This window comes from Chenopodium album, chromosome 4 (genome assembly GCF_948465745.1).
Source record: "Chenopodium album chromosome 4, dcCheAlbu1.1, whole genome shotgun sequence".
Taxonomy (NCBI): domain Eukaryota; kingdom Viridiplantae; phylum Streptophyta; class Magnoliopsida; order Caryophyllales; family Amaranthaceae; genus Chenopodium; species Chenopodium album.
In genome coordinates, this window is record NC_137837.1 from 66466592 (window position 1) to 66488271 (window position 21680).

Genomic DNA, 21680 nt, shown 5'->3' on the forward strand with positions numbered 1-21680 from the left:
TTAACCAGATTCTATAGAGAGAATCTCAAGCTCTGCCCACCATAAGGGTGAATGTCTAGCACTAGCAGCCTCAGGAGTAATTTTAATTACTTCTTGTAGCTTGGAGGTTACATCTTTAAGTGTTGGTCTTCGCCTTGGATCTTCATTTAGACACTCATGAATGACCTCACAAATAATTTCTAGCTCGTTATTCTTAAAGGACTTCAAACTAGGATCAACCAAGTTGCAATATTTCTTCTTATCTTTCAAGTACTCTATAGCCTGAAAGTATGTAAAATATAGATTTAAAATAAAAAAATAAAATGAAAAAAAAAAAACATCATCAAAATGACAAGTAACTCAAAGAAAATACAATAAAAATTTGGATGCAATATTAGATTCATATGGTTGTGTCTAAGAAATCTATTAAATGAGGCTAATAGAACAGTTATAGCAATATAGAACATTATTATTTTATTATTTTATTCTTCAAATGGAAATAACCAAGCTAAATAACTATATTTATTTCTCAAAAGATCAAGAGAAGTATTTGTGTGCTAATGTAAACAAAATAACTTTATTGCAAGTAAGTATTACTATATCCAGAATTGGAAAAAGAGTGCCACAATTCCAAAATTTGAATAATTGTCATTTATATATTAGACACTTAAAAAACTTTTTAATCTTTGTAACGTGGGTAAATAAGAAATTAAGAATATAATACAATGACAACAATAACTTATTCGAAAAATTTAATAATCCCACCTTTGACCGGTTTGCTAGTAATAATCCCACCTTTGGATTATTATCTAATAATCCTACCTAACAGGTTTTTAATAGGTTTTTATGTTACGTGTCACTTCGTGATTGGTTGAAAAAAATAAAATTAATTAAAAAAGAAAAACTTAAAATTTTTAAAAATAATCAAAGAAAAAACCAGCAATTCCTAAATTACCCAACTCCTACCCTAACACAACCCCTCCTCTCCCCACCCCTACAATTGGGTGGCGGAACCAATTTCCAGTGGGAATTGTAGCTGCTCCGCTGGTCAGGTGTTTCTATATAGGCTGGTGGGATGTTGCCGACTTGGCATGGTGCGAATTCAAGCTGCTCTTGCGGAAGCACAAGCGGGTTCGACAATTTTGGCCGCTATCTTGCTGGTCTGAGTGCGTCGGCAGGCGATTCTGAGGCTGGGCTTCGACCAGACCACGGCGGCAGGCTATTATGGTGGTTGGGCTGCGTGTCTGGCTGTTGTGTTCCCGAATTTTTAGGGGAAGAGGGGCGGTTTCAGGGGAAGGGGAGATGGTTTTTGCTGGGTGGGGAGTGGGGAGGGACGATGGGCTCATGGGCGAGGGGCGGTATTCGGTTGTAGGGTTGGGGAGGTGGGGCTGACGGAAGGTGGGGTGGCGTGGTGGTTGGGATGCCTGGAGTTCTTTTTTTTTTATTTTTTAATTAGTTTTTCTTTATTTTTTGACCAATCACTAAGTGACATGTGTCACTTAAAACTTTTTTTAAAAATAATTAACCCAATGTACCGGTTACCGATCACAAAAGACCAGTAGAAGAAAATGCCCTATAAAGATGGGATTATTAGATAATAATCCGAAAGTGGGATTATTAATAGTGAACCGGCTAAAGGTGCAGTGGGATTATTAGAATCAATTTTTCCTAACTTATTTTGGATTTTTCGGTTTTTATTCTACATTCTAATACATGTACTCCTTATTTATATATAAATGTGAGTTAATAGAACATGATTTAATTCTAGCTAAGATGGTACTACATGTGGTGTCCATTTAATGAGGTTCGGGGTTCAAACCTATTGAGGAAGCACTAATGTAGATTTGATATGCATTTGCAAATGTATAACAAATACTAATATATTGAAAAGCCCATGGGGGTGAGAAAAAGGAGAGGAACTGATATGTGGGACCACTTTAACATGTACCAATCAAAACTTATATAATATAATTGACTATGTAGTGATACTATTTTTACACGTAGTTAATACCACTGAATGAATATATAGTACCACTACTTACATACATAGTACCACAAAATATTTAATGGTACTATTTGACCATCCAGTGATACTATTGATCACCCAATGATACTACTAAATTCATAATATATATTTTCGTGAAATGACCCTTATGCCCCTCATTATGCATTTACTTATACGTCACTAACCTCCCTTTAAAAAGCCTCAAATCTATTTGTATGCATTTTTAATTAAGACCATTTAATGATGACGTCGCGTGACTCTAAAGGTTGTTAAATGATGATATGGCATGATACTAGCGTAAGAAATGATACACGTGGCACATACACAATTTTATAAACATCTTTTAATATATAGTACCTAAGTATATTGATAAGTGTATACACAAATTCATTATTCATTATTAATTAGGAAAATTTGATATTATTAATTCCAACTTTGGGTCATTTACTTTAATTAATCATAACTTTTGGGGGCGTTTTCTTCTATCATATTAAAATCGATGACCTGTTGAAATAATTAATTATTAATTTTTTGTTATAAAAAATTTGCCACATGGTTAATGTTAATTAGTAAAAAAAAATTAACAAAAAAAAAAATTCATACACCACCACAGCCCCTCCCCGGCCATTTCCTCTCTAGCCTACCGAAATCACCACCCTTTCCCCAAAACTACCCGTAACCCCACCCTATCTAGCCGATTGTTCGAACCCCACCCAACCACCCTAACCACATCAACTAATAAACCCCACCATAATTTCAATCTCAACCAACTTGATAAACGCCACCCACAACCAAAACCCCACCCAACCACCTCGACCACACCAGCAACCCCGAATTCCTCACTTACCCTAGAAACTGATGCGGATCAAGGATTTTGGTCTAGATTTATTTTATTTAGGATTAATTTTTCCTTATTTATCTTCTCTTATTAGTAGTTGATTTAATATTATCAATTTGTTAAGATTTAATTTTATCTTTTTATTTATAATTATCCTATCAGGCATGGGATTGTATGCCTATAAATATGACTATTTTCATCAATAAAATTATATGTTTTTTAGTTCAATAAAATTAATTGTGAGATTGAATCGTGTGAGTTAATTACAAAACGTTATTTTTCTTCTTGATTAAGTCAAAAAGATCAAAACTTTATTGAATTAGGTCTACCCAAATTGCTAGTATCCCTTAGTGTGGTTTAATCCACATCAAAATTAGTATCAAGAGCCAAGGTTTTTGAAGAATTTTTCAATTCATCACGATCTTGGAAGTATTTCAGTTCATCACGATCTTGGAAGTGATCTACTTTCGTCAGTTTTGGCCAGTTTCGAAGGTCAACTTCGAGAGGGTATATCTCTTTTGTTACAAAAGCTTTTTTGAATCTCGGTGTTTTTTTTTCTAGTTTTCAAATACAAAATTTAGAGGTTTTCGAAATCATTTGCTATTAAACTAGGTCTGTTCCTGCCAACAGGTCAGTTTGGAGTTGATTTCGTGATTGGTTGTTGTTAGCCTTGTTTAAGAAACTGCAATTGTGATGTTCAACATGGTCGATCAATCTAAACGTATAGATCAGTTGACGAGGGAAGCCCCAGTTTCTCATGGTGACATGGCATTTTCGTAAATAAACCAACAACTTCATTCAACTTTATTCAACTGTGGAGCCCACAATAATGAAAAAGTTGTTGATTTATTAACGAAAATGCCCCCATGAGAAACAAATTCCGTTTCTCACCATGAGAAACAGGGAATTTCCCTCAGTTGACTAGGTAGCTAGCAAATTTTTTTGGATATCAAACGAATATACAACGAGATTTACAAAAACTAAAATCAAATAATGGTGGTGGTTTGTTGCTCAACTTCAATTCGAAGAAGGACGAGGAAATTAAAGTGAATGAACTACCTAACTTTGATGGGGACTTGAAACCAGATGCATATCTTGATTGGGAGCGCAAGATCGAGAGGAATTTTAACCATAAGAAGACTTCAGACTCCAAGCGATTCTCTTTTGCAATTTTGAAACTGTCGAAGTATGCTAGCCTTTGGTATGAGAGTATGCAGGATAGACGATTACAAGATAGCAAGGAACATTTTGATTCTTGGGAGGCCTTGAAGGTTAAGATGCGTAAGAGGTTTGAGCCAAGTTCTTGTAATCAAATTCTATACAATAAACTAAACTCAATTCAATAAAACCACGGATTATTGTTGAATAATATTTTAAAAGAGTTTGAGAACCATTATATGGCTTGTGCATGTGAGGAAGAAGATGAGCGAAAAATCAGTAGATTTTTAATGGGGCTATAAAGACAAATTAGGCATAAAGTGGAACTAATATCTTATATAACTTTTGATGATGTTTGTCTAATTGCCTCTAAAGTTAAGAAGCAACAAGAGGAAATTCAAGGAAATTCTTCTAGGTTTGATTGGAAACACAAACAAGATAATACTTTGGCAACTACACCACATACAAAAGCATTGAAGCATGAAAAAGGGTACACACAAAACAAGAAAAGACAAGGTGAAACTATGGCTAGTCCTAACCCAAAACATTTTGTCGAGAAACGCTGCCAAGAAGACAATTTGCTTCAATTGTCAACGCCAAGGAAACATAAGCAGAGATTGCCCAAATAAATTTCTGATTTACAAAGAAGGAACATGTCTTGTGTACAGAGCAACAAAAACATGAATTTGAGGATGATGATTGTTAGATTATGTAAATAATCTAGTATATAATTAGTTTGTAAATTACTAATGTAGCCTTCACCCTAACCTAGTATACGCTTGTATTATATATTCATTTTTTATCAATGAGAAAGGCACGACAAATATTCTCATATTCTATCATGGTATCACGAGCTTAGGTTTTTCGATCCGAAACCCTAACTCTCTTCCGCTCTTCTTCTCCATTCGTCCTCCTTCTTTTCTTCTCTATCTCCTTCGATTTTTCCTCCAATGGCCGAAAAGAGTATTCACCCTGCCACACTCATCACCAACATCAAGACATGCATTCCCGTTGTTCTTGAGTATGATGGTAAACAATACAATGTTTGGTCGACTTTGTTTCAACTCCATTGCCGCACAAATTTAGTCATAGACCACATCATTCCGGTTGTTAATGAGAAGGGCACGGCTCCTGAAGTCTCTGATAAAGCTTTATGGCAGCGACTTGATAACATCGTTCGTCAATGGATCTACAACACTATTTCCACTAACCTCCTTAATTCCATTATCGACCCCGATGACAAGGCTATCGATGCTTGGAATCGATTGAAGAATTTTTTTCTCAATAACAAGTCTGCCCGAGCTCTACACCTTGATGCGCAATTCACCAACACCAAGCTCGAACAATTCGAGGGTGTGAAACCCTATTGTTCTCATCTCAAAACCCTGGCTGACGGTTTGAGAAATGTTGGTGATAAAGTTTCTGACAATAGAATGGCGCTTCAACTCTTGAAAGGGTTAACGGAGGATTACAAACCCTTTCGCACATCTGTTCGACATCTTGATCCCCTTCCGTCTTTTGATACCCTTCGTTCCATGCTTGAGCTTGAGGAACAAGGCAACGCTGATTCCGTTCCTGTTTCAAGTGAAGAGGCGCATCTTGCCTCGTCTCATCAATCGGCTGATCCACCAGCAAGCACTCGCGGTGGGCAGCAGTCGCGTGGCCGTTAAAACAATAAAGGGAAGTCGGTAAAGACCCGTGGTGGTGGCCACGACGGTCAGAACAACCAGCAGCAGGGCCAGCAACGCCCCAGTCAGCAGCAGCCGGGCCAACAGCGTGCTGGTCAGCAACCTCAGTCAGCCCCAGGCTATATGCAGCAGCCTTGGATGTTCCCTCCTTGGGCGTACTACCAAGGACCATGGGCTCCACCTCCTCCTTGCCCTTACCCCTTGCAAGGTTCAGCCCCATTACAGTGGGGTGCTCGGCCTCAAGGTTACCCATCTCAATCTGGCATTCTGGGTTCTCGGCCTCAACAAGCATACTTCACCAATGCCCCGACCTCTTCTTCGGGTTATGAGCCGACTAATATTGAGCAAGCAATGCACACTCTCACCTTGAATGATCCAAATTATTATATGGATACCGGTGCCACATCTCACATGACTCACTCTAGAGGTAATTTGGCTTATTATTTTTCCTTGCGTAAAAATAAGAATAATGCAATTGTTGTTGGTAATGGTAGCAAAATTCCGATACATGGTTATGGTCACTCTTCCTTACACAAAAACTCTCTCCATCTCAAAAATGTTCTTCATGCCCCAAATCTTATCAAAAATCTTATCTCTGTTAGAAAGTTTACAACTGATAACAATGTTGCTATTGAGTTTGATCCCTTTGGGTTTTCTGTGAAGGATTTGCAGACGGGGAGAAAAATAGTGAGGTGTAATAGCCATGGTGACCTTTATCCATTCTCCTCAAATTTTCAAGTTGCTTCTTCCACTCCTTCGGCATTTACTGCTTTATCTCCTAGTGTGTGGCAGTCCCGTCCAGGACATCCGGGAAATGCAATTTTAAGTTCTTTGCGTAGTAGTAACCTCATCAATTGTAATAAGGCTTCTAAGCACATTTGTCATTCTTGTCCTTTGGGAAAATTAATGAAATTGCCTTTTTATGATTCTTTGTCTCATACTACTATGCCTTTTGACATTGTTCACAGTGATTTATGGACCTCTCCAGTTGCTAGCTCTCTTGGTCATAACTATTATGTTCTCTTTCTTGACAATTACACGAATTTTCTTTGGACTTTTCCTATCTCTTCCAAATCACAAGTTTATGACTTATTTATTCGTGTTCGATCATTTATTAAGACTCAATTTGAGAGGGAGATTAAGGCTTTCCAATGTGATAATGGAACGGAATTCACTAAAACCCCTTTCCAAAAATTCTGTGAACATAATGGCATGACTTTTCGCTTCTCTTGTCCATATACTTCTCCTCAAAATGGCAAGGCCGAAAGGAAAATTAAAACGATCAATAACATTGTTCGAACTCTTCTTTGTCATGCTTCTATGCCGCCATCTTTTTGGCATCATGCTCTTGAAATGGCTACCTATCTCCACAATATCTTACCTTAAAAAATTCTAGCCTATAATTCGCCTACTTATATCCTTTATCAAAAGCTTCCCGACTACTCTCATCTTAGGGTGTTTGGTTGTCTATGTTATCCCCTCCTTCCGTCATCTAAAATTCACAAACTTCAAGCTCGAAGTAGTCCTTGTGTTTTTCTAGGCTATCCGCCTAATCATCGAGGGTATAAATGCTTTGATATATCGAGTCGGAAAATTATTATAGCTAGACATGTATGGTTTGATGAGTCGGTTTTTCCTTTTTCAAAAATTCATACTCCCGAGACACATACTTATGATTTTTTAGGTAGTGATTCTAGCATCCTTGACAACCCCATTCTTCGTCAAAATCTCACCCAACCCAAGTAAATCCCTCACCCCAATCCCGTGCATGTTGCTGCCCCACAGCAAGCTCCGCGGGTAGGCTGTGGTGTGGGAGCTCCAGCCGCGGCTCACCAGCGGTGTCCCCTGCCTTCCCATGCTGCTGCCACACAGAAGGCGCCGCGGGCAAGCTGCAGTGAGGGTGCACAGGCTGCGACCCCCCCGCGGAGTCCCCTGCTCTCTCCTTCTCTTTTTCATCCCCTGCTGCCAAGCTTTCCCACGCTTGGGCATCCTCTCTCTCCTCAAAACCAGCAGCAAACACTCTCTCGCTCACCTTCACCAATGCGACCACCCTCCCCCATTGTTCAGCAGCGTGGCATTGCGTCACCTCCTGCTAGCCCCGCCGGGTTAAACGCAGACAATGGTGCGGGGGGTGCAACCTTTGGTGAGGACGAGCATTCTCCATCTCATCCTCTCTCTCACTCGTTTCCTACCTTCTCTGTTCCCGCACCATCCCCAATGCCTTCTCATTCCATGGCTACCCGTAGCAAGCATGGCATTGTCAAACCCAATCCCAAATACCAAGATCAAACACATCACACCACTACCTCCATATCACCCATTCCAAAGAACCCGGTTACCGCACTTCGTGACCATAATTGGAAAATTGCTATGCAGGAAGAATATGATGCTCTTATTAAAAATGGTACTTGGAAATTGGTTCCGCGACCACCGAATGTGAACATTATTCGGTCATTGTGGGTTTTCCGGCATAAGACTAAATATGATAGGTCTTTTGAGAGACATAAGGCTCGTCTTGTTGGTGATGGTAAAACTCAAAGGGAAGGAATAGATTGTGATGAGACCTTTAGCCCAGTTGTTAAACCGGCTACTATTCGGGTGGTTCTTAGCATTGCTTTGGCTAAGTCTTGGCAAATTCATCAGTTGGACGTGAAAAATGCTTTCTTACATGGTCATTTGAATGAAACGGTTTACATGTATCAACCTATGGGATTCAAAGATCCTGCTAAACCTGATCATGTCTGTTTATTAGAGAAGTCACTATATGGTCTGAAACAGGCACCCCGTGCGTGGTACACACGTTTTGCAGATTTTGTGGCAACTATTGGTTTTGCTAATAGCAAATTTGATACCTCTTTGTTCATCTATCGCCATGGTAATGATACTGCTTATTTACTTCTATATGTTGATGATATTGTGCTTACTGCTTCATCGGAATCTCTCCGACGATATATTATTTCTCGCCTCAGCTCTGAATTTGCTATGAAGGATTTGGGTCCTTTGAGTTATTTTTTGGGTATTGCTGTTACTAGGAGTAAAAATGGTTTATTTTTATCTCAAAAGAAGTATGCGCAGGAAATTTTGGAAAAAGAAGGAATGGCGAATTGCAAGCCTTCGCCTACTCCTGTTGACACCAAAGGCAAATTGAGCACTCAGGAGGGTGCTCTGTATGATGATCCTACTTCTTATCGGCGCCTCTGTGGTGCTTTGCAGTACTTGACATTCACCTGACCAGATATCTCGTATGCAGTTCAGCAGGTTTGCTTGTTTATGCACTCACCCTGTGTTGAGCACATGGATGCGTTGAAACGCATTATACGGTACATTAAAGGTATGACGGATTTTGGTTTACAATTGCATAAATCTCCTATTTCTTCTCTTGTGTCATACACGGATGCAGATTGGGGCGGGTGTCCGGATACCCGTCGTTCTACATCAGGGTATTGTGTGTACCTTGGTGATAATCTGATTTATTGGTCTTCGAAACGACAACCCACTTTGTCTAAGTCCAGTTGCGAAGCAGAGTACAGAGGGGTTGCCAATGTGGTTTCAGAATCCTGCTGGATTCGCAATTTGTTGCTTGAGCTATTTCTCCCTATTCCGAAAGCAACATTGGTTTATTGTGACAATTTTAGTGCGATTTATCTCTCTAGTAATCCGGTTCAGCATCAGCTCACTAAACACATTGAGATGGACATCCACTTTGTTCGTGAGAAAGTTCAACGGGGTGAAGTTCGTGTCCTCCATGTACCTTCCCGATATCAGATTGCAGACATCTTCACCAAAGGTCTGCCTAAGGTTTTATTTGATGATTTTCGGGCCAGTCTAAGCGTTCATGGTCCTCCCGCTTTGACTGCGGGGGTGTGTTAGATTATGTAAATAATCTAGTATATAATTAGTTTGTAAATTACTAATGTAGCCTTCACCCTAACCTAGTATACGCTTGTATTATATATTCAATTTTGATCAATGAGAAAGGCACGACAAATATTCTCATATTCTATCAATGATGAAGACAAGGGAGATCGTGAAGAGGAGATCATGGACTGTTATGCAGAGAGTGAAACAAACATGATCCTAACTAGGTACACCGATTTGGATATATCCCCTAGCACCCCATGAAGTTCTTCGTTGAAATTGTCCAAAACTCATGTTTTCAAGACCAGTGAGTTTGTATGGCTTGATGATGAGGCCGAAAATTAATATTATTCGAGGGGATATGCTGAGCCTTTAGTGGATGGTTTGTACCAAATTGTTAAAACTACGGGCAAGGGAAAATTTTAGATCATGCTTGGCAACAACAAAAAGCCTACATTCCATCAAAGAACCTTATTCCGTATTTCAACAATGATAATCCACCTCAAACTCCTATAGGTTCTACAAATTTTAGTGTTGGTGATTATGTGTGGGTGAATGAGGCGGCAATGGTAAAATACATGGGTAACTACTCTATACCTATTGATAAAGGACCATATCATATTGTCAAATTGGTTTGAAAAGATCGTTACAAGCTAATGCTAGGACATGGACTTCAAGCAACACTCCAAGCTTCAAATTTAATACCTTCTGTTGTTGAAACAACTTGAGGACATATTTTTTTTCAAGAGGGGGATAATGATGCGGATCAAGGATCTTGGTCTAGATTTATTTTGTTTAGGATTTATTTTTCCTTATTTATTTTATCTTATTAGTAGTTGGTTTAAGATTATCAATTTGTTAAGCTTTAATTTTATCTTTTTGGTTATAGTTATCCTATCGGGCATGGGATTGTATGCCTATAAATATGATTGTTATCATCAATAAAATTAGATGTTTTTTAGTTTAAGAAAGTTAATTGTAAGATTGATTCGTGTGAGTTAATTTCGAAACGTTGCCTTTTCTTCTTGATTAAGTCGAAAAGATCAAAACTTTATTGAATTAAGTTTACCCTAATTGCTAGTATAAGTTATTGTGGTTTAATCCACATCAAAACCCCTTTGCTACACCCCAAAAAATCCCCAGCCATCCCGATTTCCCCACTTAGCCACCCCAAAAACCTCTCAGGCTCTCAACCACCCCATTTTCCCCATCTATCCACCTCGAAAATCCAACCCAATTTCCCCATCTAGCCACCCTATTTGAATGGTTGGTTTCGTTTATAGGGTTGTAGGGTAGGGCGGCAACCAGCAAGGGTTAAGGGGGTTGTCTTGGGGAAGAGAAAACGACTGATTTGGTGATGGAAACCGGCGGTAAGGCTGGGGTAGGGGTGGTTTAACTTTTACTTTTTTTTTTAAATGTTTTTCTTGATTTTATTTTTGAATTTTTTTATTTAAAATTTTTAGACCAATCACACGTTAACATGTATACTAGTAACCTAGGCCATTGATTTTGTTAACCGGTCATGACCTAATAGAAGAAAACAACCCCTAAAGTTGGGATTATTCAGGAATAATCGATAGTTGAGATTATTTAAAGTAAATAGCCCAAAGTTGGGATTAATAATACCAATTTTTCCTATTAATTAATCATCGGATCTATTAATAATTATTTTTTGTTTTAGTAATATTAATTATAATTAATGTAAACAAAAAACAACCAAATCATTATGGATACTTGTGTAAAAAGTTGACACTTAATTAAGGACCTAACCTGTGCATTCAGTGACTTGGTCGAGATAATTTCAAGTAACAATATCCCCAAATTGTATACATTATCTTCGCAAGTGGGACCTGGATTTGAATGTAAAGGTTCCAATTCTTCATCATCTGAAATCTTTGCTTTGGATACAATATCAGCCCAAAATGAAATATCTGCGACCTTAATAATATTTTAAAAAAATATTGATTATCAATTCAATTGAATAAGGTTTATAATAGCATAATATGAACAAGTATCATGAACTTGGTTTGTTCGATTTATTGATACTTCATTTGTACCAAATACAATTCAATATAAAGGGATGTACATTTGTGTAAGAGAAAATTCAAGTCTATAAAGAAGATTTACAAATTTGTAAATCAACCACCTTATTATGGTTTTTTTTAACAAAAATAGATGAAATGACAAAACTACCCCCATTTATTAAATGAAATGATAAAACTACCCAATTTATTATCTAAAATGATACTCCCTCCGTCCCCAAATTACATTCCTGTTTGTAAAATTACTCTGGAATTAAGGAGGGAAATAATAAGACAAATAACAATAATGAAATATTTCAATGGGAAATACAAAATATTAAATGATGTCTTTGAGTAAAGCAAAGATAAATTAATGATTAATGATGCCATGTCATCCATCCTTTGCAAAAAAAAAAAAAAAAAGACCAATAACATGCTTCTAATTGAAAATTAAGAACCAATCATATTCATTTAAATTAGGCACAAGGATCTTGAGTGAGATTAGGATAGAAAGAGTGAGAAAGCATTAAATATACAACAGAAAAAGAGAGTTGATTTAGGATATTTGGAAAAAAAAACTTACTAAAAATGGAAAGGAGGAATGTAATTTTGGAATACCCAAAATAGAAACCAGGAATATAATTTAGGGACGGAGAGAGTAATATAATTACCCTGAATTACCCTTTTTTTTAAAAAAAAAATCAGGCTTATACACTAAATGAATGAATTTATTTAGCTAAATGAAACAATGTTGTAATAATTTAAAAACTACTTAACAATATATCAAATGTTCTAATTATTTTAGAATTAAGGAAGTATGTAACAAACAAACTTTCAAGAAAATGATAAAATTCAGGTAAATAATTATTAACCTTTGCAGCATAATCGTCCGTTAGAAGGATTGTATCTGACTGGAGATTTGGATGGACGACGGGAGGATTAAGCTCATGATGCATGTACTCAAGACAATAGCAAGTTCCCATGATAATCCTCATTCTAGTAGTCCAATCTAGATGATCTATATCCTTAACTAGGGAGGAATAAAAGGAGCAAAGAATGAATGAATAAATTAGATCATTGTCAAAGACTTTACTTAAATATAAAAATTACATTCACAATCTAGCTATTACCATGTAAATGCTCATAAAGGTTCCCATTTGGAGCATATTCAAATACCATCATCCTTACAAATGGGTTATCTTCCTCACAATGGCCAAGAAGATTTATAAAGTTCTTATGATTTATCTTTGAAAAAGTATCCATCTGCAAACATAAATTATAAATCATATGAAATTAAAGCAAGACAATCTCTTTGATTAATGAAAGTAAAATAAAAACTTTAGTGTGCATTTCATAAAACAAAATGATGAATCTTACATGCAATTAAAGGAATTTTCTAGTAGTCACCTTATACCTAAAACAAATATTTAAATTAATTATTATATAATTTAAGTTCTAACACATTTCTATAAATATTTTTGGTAATATCTAGAAAAAGTGAATAGAAACAATATTGAAATCGTACACACTACATAATTCTTCCAAGAACCTCCCATGTTGTGTACACAGCATAATAAAATTTATCTATTATGTCCAGTCTTTAAATTCTAACCTTAGCTTTTAACCACAACATGTGCTTAACATATTTTTATTTAGGAAAAATTGCCCAGAATAATCCCACCTTTAGGCCGCCGCTAAAAATAATAATCTCACCTTATAACCATATCAAATTACTAATTCATAAAGATGCATACGTGTTTTATTGTCATCATTAAACTGAGAAACTCACACATTATGCGCAAAAAAAGTTATAGGTTGGTCACATCATATCGAATGACTATTTTATGTCAAGAGAAAACTTTAAGACTATGTAAGCTTATTGGTTTTAATGATTTCCTTAACTATAAATGTGAACATATTAAGTAAATTGGGACATGCTATTCTTCTTATAAATTAATTATCATTAAATTACACGTAATCAAGGTTGTGTAGTACTCTCTTTGTTCCCATGTAACTGACAAAATGCATGGGAGAAATATTTAGGCAATCTAATTGATGTTTTATTTTAATATGTAATACATTGTAGTTGGTAGTTAAGTAGTTTTTTTCATTATAATTACAAGGTATTATAAACTATAATTATGGATAATGAGGTCTTGTTTATTATATTTAGTGGAAATTAAGAAATATTTTGCTATATATATAGTGGATAGTTGGTTTAAAGTAAAGTGATAGAATTAATTATAAATAATGAGCATTCCATTTATGATAATAAAGTGAATTGTAATAGATAAGTGAAGTTTTATATGGAAAAAGGTCAATATATAGGAACAATGAGAGTATTATATTGTATGCACCTCTCTATGTATCAACATATCGAAAAAATATTAAAACCAATAATATATTTATATTAATGTCAAATGATAATTTAGATAATAATTAATAACTAAGATAGTAAACTAGTTTCAAAAATGATTAACAAAATGAGAAAAAGGATAATAAGAAGAAAATTTCAAGACCTTTCTTTTAAACTCCCTTTCTGCGTAATTGGACCATTGTTGTGATGACCTGATTGAAGTTGACAAAACAGCAATCTCCACCCCAGTTGAAAGTATTCCCTTATACATTAAGCATCCCGAGAAAGTATCAATTATATTACTAAAATCCTCACAAGCTGTTTGTAACTCAGATGAGTTTAATACCGGAACTCCTGTACTCCAAATTTAACTGGATTTATTATTTGATCACCAAACTAATAGAAAAAATAAAATTAGCAATAACGTTTTTTCACGTACTATATACCCCTGAGTTTTAGTTTATTCACCGTGTACCCCTAATTTTTTTTTAAAAAAATATACCCATGAATTTTTTACAAAAATGTTTCATATACCCTTAATGACCATAATATGAGTGGAGTTTGATTAATTATGCTACAAAACTACCTTAGACCTCTTCCCTTACCACCGAAACCACCCTTTTCCTTCCCCAACCCTTGAAAATCATGTATGTATGATTGGTTTTGGGGGTGGAAAAAAAGATATATAGGGGTGGTTTCGTGGGTAGGGGAAGGGAGCGCAGTTGGTTTTGGGGTTAGAGGAAAGAAATTTGGGGTGGCGGGGCAAAATTAACTCTAAAAACTAACAGAGTTAACATATGTTACGTTAGTTACTAAGAGTATCTAGTGCATTTTTAAGAAAACTAACACCTTGTTTGGATAGAAGGAAATGGAAAGAAAAGAAAGGGAGGGGAACACACTCTCTTGTTTGGGTAAAGGATTGGGGAAAGGAAGGGAAAGGAGAGGCACTTGCTTTATTTTATTTTAGATCTACCACATATACAATCTTACCCCTTTTACCCAACAATTATAAAACATTTTCACACTCTCTCTTATTTTATCCACCTTTATCTTACATTCTCTCTCTTTAAATGAAGCTCACCTCCCCCCCCTCTCTCCCCTTCCCTTATTCTTTCTTGCCTTCCTCTTCTATCCCTCCTCTTCCTTTCCTTCCTTGTTCTCGTCCAAACAAATCTTTAGGGTTATATGGTGCATTTGAGACAAGAGTATGTATTGAATAAAAAAAAAACTTGAGGGTATGTGATGAAAAAGCCAAACAAAATTCTAACCTGTTACAAAGACCTTGCTCAACCGATGAAGTAAAGATGCATTTTGTGCTTGTACAACCTTAGCACTACAATAGCGTTTTATGGCTATTAAGGCAAAACAAAAACTAAGAGTTGCTACTACGCTTACAACTAAGATAATAAAAGTAGTCGTAAGAAAAAATTTGTTTGGTTTAGATTGCTCGTGAGAGGTGGTAGAAGTAAAAGTAGTAGAAGAAGAAGATTGAGCTAATATTGTAGGTTTTTGTAAATGAACAGGATAAGCTCCGGTACTTAAAACAATAGGGGATTTCTTTTGTTGGTCTTTAACAACCTTTGTTCGTACAACAACAAGATTATTACTTGATTGTTCAACCAGATGACGACGATAACTATCTTCAATTGCACCTAATGGAATAATGTAGAAAGTATTAGAGAATAGAACTTATTTTTAAAAATAAAATCAATAACATTGAACTTCTACGAACTTGATTCATTGCAGCAACAATTGTTTCCTCTGTCATAGAAACAACATTTCCTATTTTTGGTCTCCAACCTGTAAAGAAAGTAATACGTAAGAAAATATTATCAATATAACTCTTATAAACACAAATTTGTCATTTCTTTGAAACAAATTATATCTTGTGATTGTAATCATACTTACATAGAGATAAATCCAAAGTAGGTCCTTAATTGATTCAAAATGCGCCACCAATTACTGCCCAATAGAATTCGAATTAATTTGTAGTAAAAAAGGACAAGACATGTGAGACCAATATCTTAATATTTAGGCTTATCATGAAATCTTATTTTGATAGCTTTTCATGTAAAATACAATTTCAAATTAGACATTTGCATTTATTACCAAAATGAATTAAGTTCCTATTTCACAATAAATACATAATACGGACTACTATTTTTTGAGATAAAATTAATTAATATAAAATTTGACAACAAAAGATGTTAATCCTTATGTAACCTAAAATTACTATAATACTAGATGAAACCCTATTTATTTGATAAACTTGGTTATATTCGCTTGCTTACTGCTTGATTTGTTTTTTTTTTTTTTATAAAATGAATTATTAATTTGTTTCTCATATTTAGATAAAAAAATTCGTAATATAAAAAGATATTGTTTTATTGTAAAAAATGTCATGTGTGGCTAGCCCCACCGTGTGGTCATGATTAATTGGTTGGGGTACCCCGGTTAGTGTTTTGGTGTGTCTCAGCCGGCCACACAAAAAACACGCTGATTTTTTTTATGTATATAATTAATATAAATTTTGGATCTAAAATAAATTTCAATTCTTTTTTTCATCCAAAATATAACACTTTCCTATGTGACGCTCTAAAATATCATGAAAGAACTCTCCTTTATGTAATTTTTGTAAAAATTTGTCATAATGTTGGTTACATTAATTACCCAAATAAATCATTTAATTTTTTTAAGACAAATAAATCATTTAATATTATTCATGATAATTTTTTAAAAAATAATAATTTTATGTGTTGCTCTAATAATTTTTTATTTTTCATTATAATCTTACGTAGCACTTAAGAAAAAAAAAAACTAATCTTATGTGGCATAATTTTATGTAAAATTTTAAAAATATTAATCCTAGTTGGCGCTTTTTATTATTATTATAATCGTATTAGCGCTTTCAAAAAACTCATCTGACGTGGCATAATCCTACTGTAGCATTTTAAAAATATTAATCCTACGTGAGGCTTTAATAATTTTTTAAAAATTAAAATCCTATGTGGTGCTCTAAAATCTCAGGAAAAAACTCTTATTTATACACATACTAGTACGTGCCCCCGAGTGTTTCCCTAAAAACCCATTTAAAGAGTGTACTTATTTGTAATAATTTAATAATCAAATTAATAATAATTGTAGCATTAAATTTAGTAGTACCTTTTCACGAAAAAAAAATTAAAACACTTTTTAAATAAAAAAAAATATTAAAATTGAATATGAAGAATACATGATTCAAAAGCTTTGATGGTAAATCAAAGGTAGTTAAAAAAATTAATGATACATGGCCATATTTATAATTATAATTGCGTCGTTAATATAAGAGTAAAATTCTATTGTAAATTGAATATTCATATCAATTGTATTATGTGATGTTTTGTTATAAGAAATTCTTTTGTCAGTAAAAAGATAATTTTTTTAAAAGAATTATAATTTTTTATGTATATATTTGTATCCTAAACAAATTTATTCAATCTAATCTAACATGGCATCAAATTTAATCACAATAATATCTATTTATCGCCTACGTGACTCAACACTTGGCGAAAAACTGGAATGTCAATTGTTTCAGTCTCGTGGCTTGGTATTTATGTATGTTATTTTGACTTGAAGTTATTTTTATCGAATGTAAATTATTTTTTAATGAACTAAAAGTATTGTTTATCAAATTAAAAATTAATTTTTACTGATTAAAGCTTATTTATACTAATTCTCTATTATTTTTTAAAAATTTATTAAATATATTATAAATGGATCTTATTTTAAAAAACTTTTTAAAACGAATTTTATAATGGAAATAGAACTGAGTTATAAGATATTTATTAAAAGTTATGATTAATTTTTTATATTTGAATTATTAGAAGTATATCGATAAAAAAAAAACTCTATACAAAATTTTTATCTTAAAACCTAGCATAATATGTGTCACAATAATACGTATATGTGGCGCGACACTTGGCAAAAAACTGTAATGCCAAGTGTCGTTGTCTCATGGCCTGGCTGCGAGACCAACTTTATATATTAGTGATATGATATATTTAGATTCTCCTAAGATTATTCTTAAGATAATGAGAAAATGATATTCCTAAATTATAGCATAAAAACATAAAAGTAGCAAACAAGTTCATCATATTAATATCATGCATGTTTTGGTTATAGGTACACAACTAGTATGGATTAAATTCAATTATATCATCAAAATATTCTTCATTTTTTAAGAAAAGATACTGCCAAATAAATTATTTCATTTTGTTAGATCATTTTTTAAACATTTTTTTTTATGATAGTAGAAGTGTCAGGAATAAATATGGTTTGATACACGTCCCATATTGACACAACAATTATCTACCCGACATTTTAATTTTAGGGTTTTCCTTCTTGCATATCCTTTTATTACTACCAAATAATTTATATGGACCTAATATTGATTATGTTTCGTATGAGGTATTTGCAGTGGACTAAAAAAATTACATTACATATGTTGAACTGGAAATGAATGGAAAAATGAGATCTCAAGCTTAAATATTTTGATTCTAAATCTCTTAATAGTTTGAAGTTGTTTGGTTCATTTGTTAGAATGGTTTCTACATTTCATTTATGGCGTATATTGGGAATCTTATAGGGTGAGGTGGGTATGAGATTTTAGATTTTATTTTAATTGAATCCGTGTGTAGAAACTTCTTTAGATTACTACAAAGGCAGTAAGTTGCTTGATAACAAACAAATATTTATGTGTCAAATAATTACAAGGTGGCCTGGTTCCTATATCATTTTTTAGGAATTTTTTCAAAAAATAATCCCAACTTACACGTATTTGCTTTAAATAATCCCAACTTTGTATAATTATTAAATAATCCCAACTTTGGGGTGTCTTCGCTCAAAACAGGCCCATGTGACCGGTAATTTGTTAAACATGTAATTTTTTTTACAGATAATTGACACGTGTCATCGTTTTAATGGTTGAAAATGTATTTAAAAAATTAATAAAACAAAAAAACAAAAAAAAACCCAAGCCCCCAACCCACGACAACCACCATCATCGGGCCTGCCACCGGCCTAGCCCAAGTCCCCGACCTTAGCCTGCTGCGGCCAGACCCCTCCCTCGCGCTAGCCTACGCCGGCACCGCCTTAACTGACACCCCTTCCCTTAAACAACCAATCCCACAGCCTAGGCCTGAAATCCCTAGGGTTCCGATGGTGGGAAAAGGGCGGCTGGGGTTTTTATACATTGGGGGAGATTTTTTAGGGATTTTGGGTGGTCGGGTGGGTGGGATTTTGGTGGGGGGGTGGTTAGGCTACGAAATTGGTGGGTTTGGGGGAAAGGGAGCTCTGGCGTGAGAGAGAGGGTTCTGACCGACGCGTGGGTGGGGAAGGGGGTTCCGACTGCCGCAAATGTTGTGGGGAAGGTGTTTCGTGGGTGGTGGGGAAAATGGTTCGTGGGTGGTGGGTGGTGGCTGGGTTACAATTTTTTTTTTAAGTTTTTCACTTTTTTTGTAAGTATTTTTTAATTTATCAACCAATCACATGGTGACACGTGTCACCTTAACCTATTATAACAAGTTAGTAATCGATTTGGGCCTGTTTTGAGAGAATACACACCAAAGTTGAGATTATTTAATAATAATCCAAAGTTGGGATTATTTAAAGCGAATACGTGAAAGTTGGGATTATTTTTAACAAATTTTCCTTTTTAAAAAAGCATATAAATTAGGTTTTTTTTTTCCATACCTTAATAATTAGCATTTGCTTTGATCCTTATAACTAGTAGGGATGGATGAACTGTAATTTCTTGTTTACAAAATTATGAGATTATATATTACCACACTTAACGTAATGTTATCATTCAAAAATTAATGATTAAATTACTTAATCTTTCATACTTTCCTATTTGTTTAATTGCATGTAACTAAATTCTTCAAAATACCTAAACTAATCAATTTTTTGTATTTTTAATTGGTGGTTAATATATTTGGTGTACAATTGACTAATGTATAAAATTGCATTTTTTGTTAACAAACTAATGAAAAGAATCTCACCAACTTATATTCCTTTTAACGTAATGTTCAAATCTGAAGCCATTTGAACTGATTTGTTGATTACAACTTGATTCAAAAAGATAATCAAGTATTCCAATTGTAGGCGGGTTATCTCTAAGTAAATTGTTCCCACAAAAGGACCTACAATAATATAAGAAAGATCCACTCAACTTGATACATTTATATATACCTTGATTGCATGGAACATTTTTTAAAAAAAATAAGAACTCACATGTATTTTATTGATGACATCCCACCTATCTCTAGAGGAATATTCCCACTAAAATTATTATGCTTCAAATCCAAAACTTCTAGTAATTTAAGCTCTCCAATCTCTCTAGGAATAGAACCTGAGAAATTGTTGTTGCTCATCACTCTGTTAAAGGCAACAAAGGTTGAGAATTAAGCCTACTCCAACAAGTAAGACAACAACTATGGTGTGATATCCAACCATTGTAGCAAGCTACAAATATAGAGTTGGATTAATCATGCAACAACACAAGTGCATGTTTATGTTAAAGAAGAGGACTTACAAGGATTGCATATATCTTAGCTTATTTAATGTTGGTGTCAATGTTCCTTGTAATGAAAGCCCACTTAGATCTCTTAAAGTAGGAGGAAAAAACCAAGTTAATATTTGATAAATATACTATGAATTAGTTAAAAAATATATGATTTTTTTAAGGAACATGAAAAACTTCCGAAGGAAAATATGTAACATAAAATGAATCATAAAAGTTAAGTCACATACACACTTACAACATTTTCACTTTTCCATTTAAACATTGGACACCTAGCCACGCACATGGTTCAGAATGGTTTGGATTCCAATTGGCAAAAGCTCCGTAAGGATCATTTTCTATTCTTTCTCTGAACTCAAGCAACGCTAAACCTACAAAAGCAGAGCAATTAGAATATGGGCATGTCATTTTAAACCAATGACACAATCAATCTAAGGTTAAAAAAATATTTCATTAATAAGAGTGAATGAAGATTAATATATACCTTCAAGATTGAGGGATTCACACTTTTGAATCTTTGCAAGAATTGCTAATACCATAATGCAAGATAGTTGAATTTCATATGAATTCCACCTCTTGACCATTTTTTAGACTATTCTAGCTTTAAAAGATGTTAACTTGATCATACTCATCGTTTATCCCAACAAAAATAATATGGTTCATTTTTTCTTTTTCTTTTTCGCTACTCAAGCTTCAAGGTGCACACACATAATTTTCATTTTTCAAACAAATGAAACTTTGATATATTTGAGCCTCCTATAAGATTATTTTCAAGAATTATATTTCCTTTTGTTTTTCTTACTTTAGAAAAAAAAAGATATGAGACTCAAAGAATTGAAATGTGGATAAATTCAAAGTCATACATGGTTTTTAGAAATGCTGGAGAATTTGAAATTAAATAGCTTTAAAATTAATTAATCCTTCTTAAAACTACAAAGTTAAATAAACGAAATATATCTAAAAGTAGGTAAATATAAGGTATAGTATTTACAATGTAAACAAATGGGATCATGTTCCTTAAGGAATGGAATAGTACAAAGTTATTTAAATTTTAAATTTAGATACTGTTCAATATAAAATGAAAAGAGAAAATAAAAAATATATATATATATATATATATAAAACATTGGAAAACTTTAAGAGAAATGGAAATGTTGTTGGAAGATGAACAACAGTATTTTTATTAACTATTTGCTCAAATATCATAATCAAAAAGAA

The 21680-nt window shown here is 34.1% G+C and overlaps 1 protein-coding gene across 1 annotated transcript; it reads right to left on the bottom strand.

The window, feature by feature from the left end:
• On the bottom strand, positions 1-21046 carry LOC145628044 (protein MALE DISCOVERER 2-like). The gene is made up of 12 exons (XM_081680374.1): positions 20947-21046; positions 20701-20833; positions 20475-20546; positions 20174-20317; positions 20006-20082; positions 15626-15703; positions 15172-15555; positions 14067-14257; positions 12678-12810; positions 12420-12577; positions 11297-11464; positions 1-261 (listed from the first exon to the last, which is right to left on the bottom strand). The coding sequence occupies exons 1-12, from the start codon at positions 21044-21046 to the stop codon at positions 1-3; spliced, it is 1899 nt and encodes a 632-aa protein (XP_081536500.1).
• Between the last annotated feature and the right edge of the window lie 634 nt (positions 21047-21680).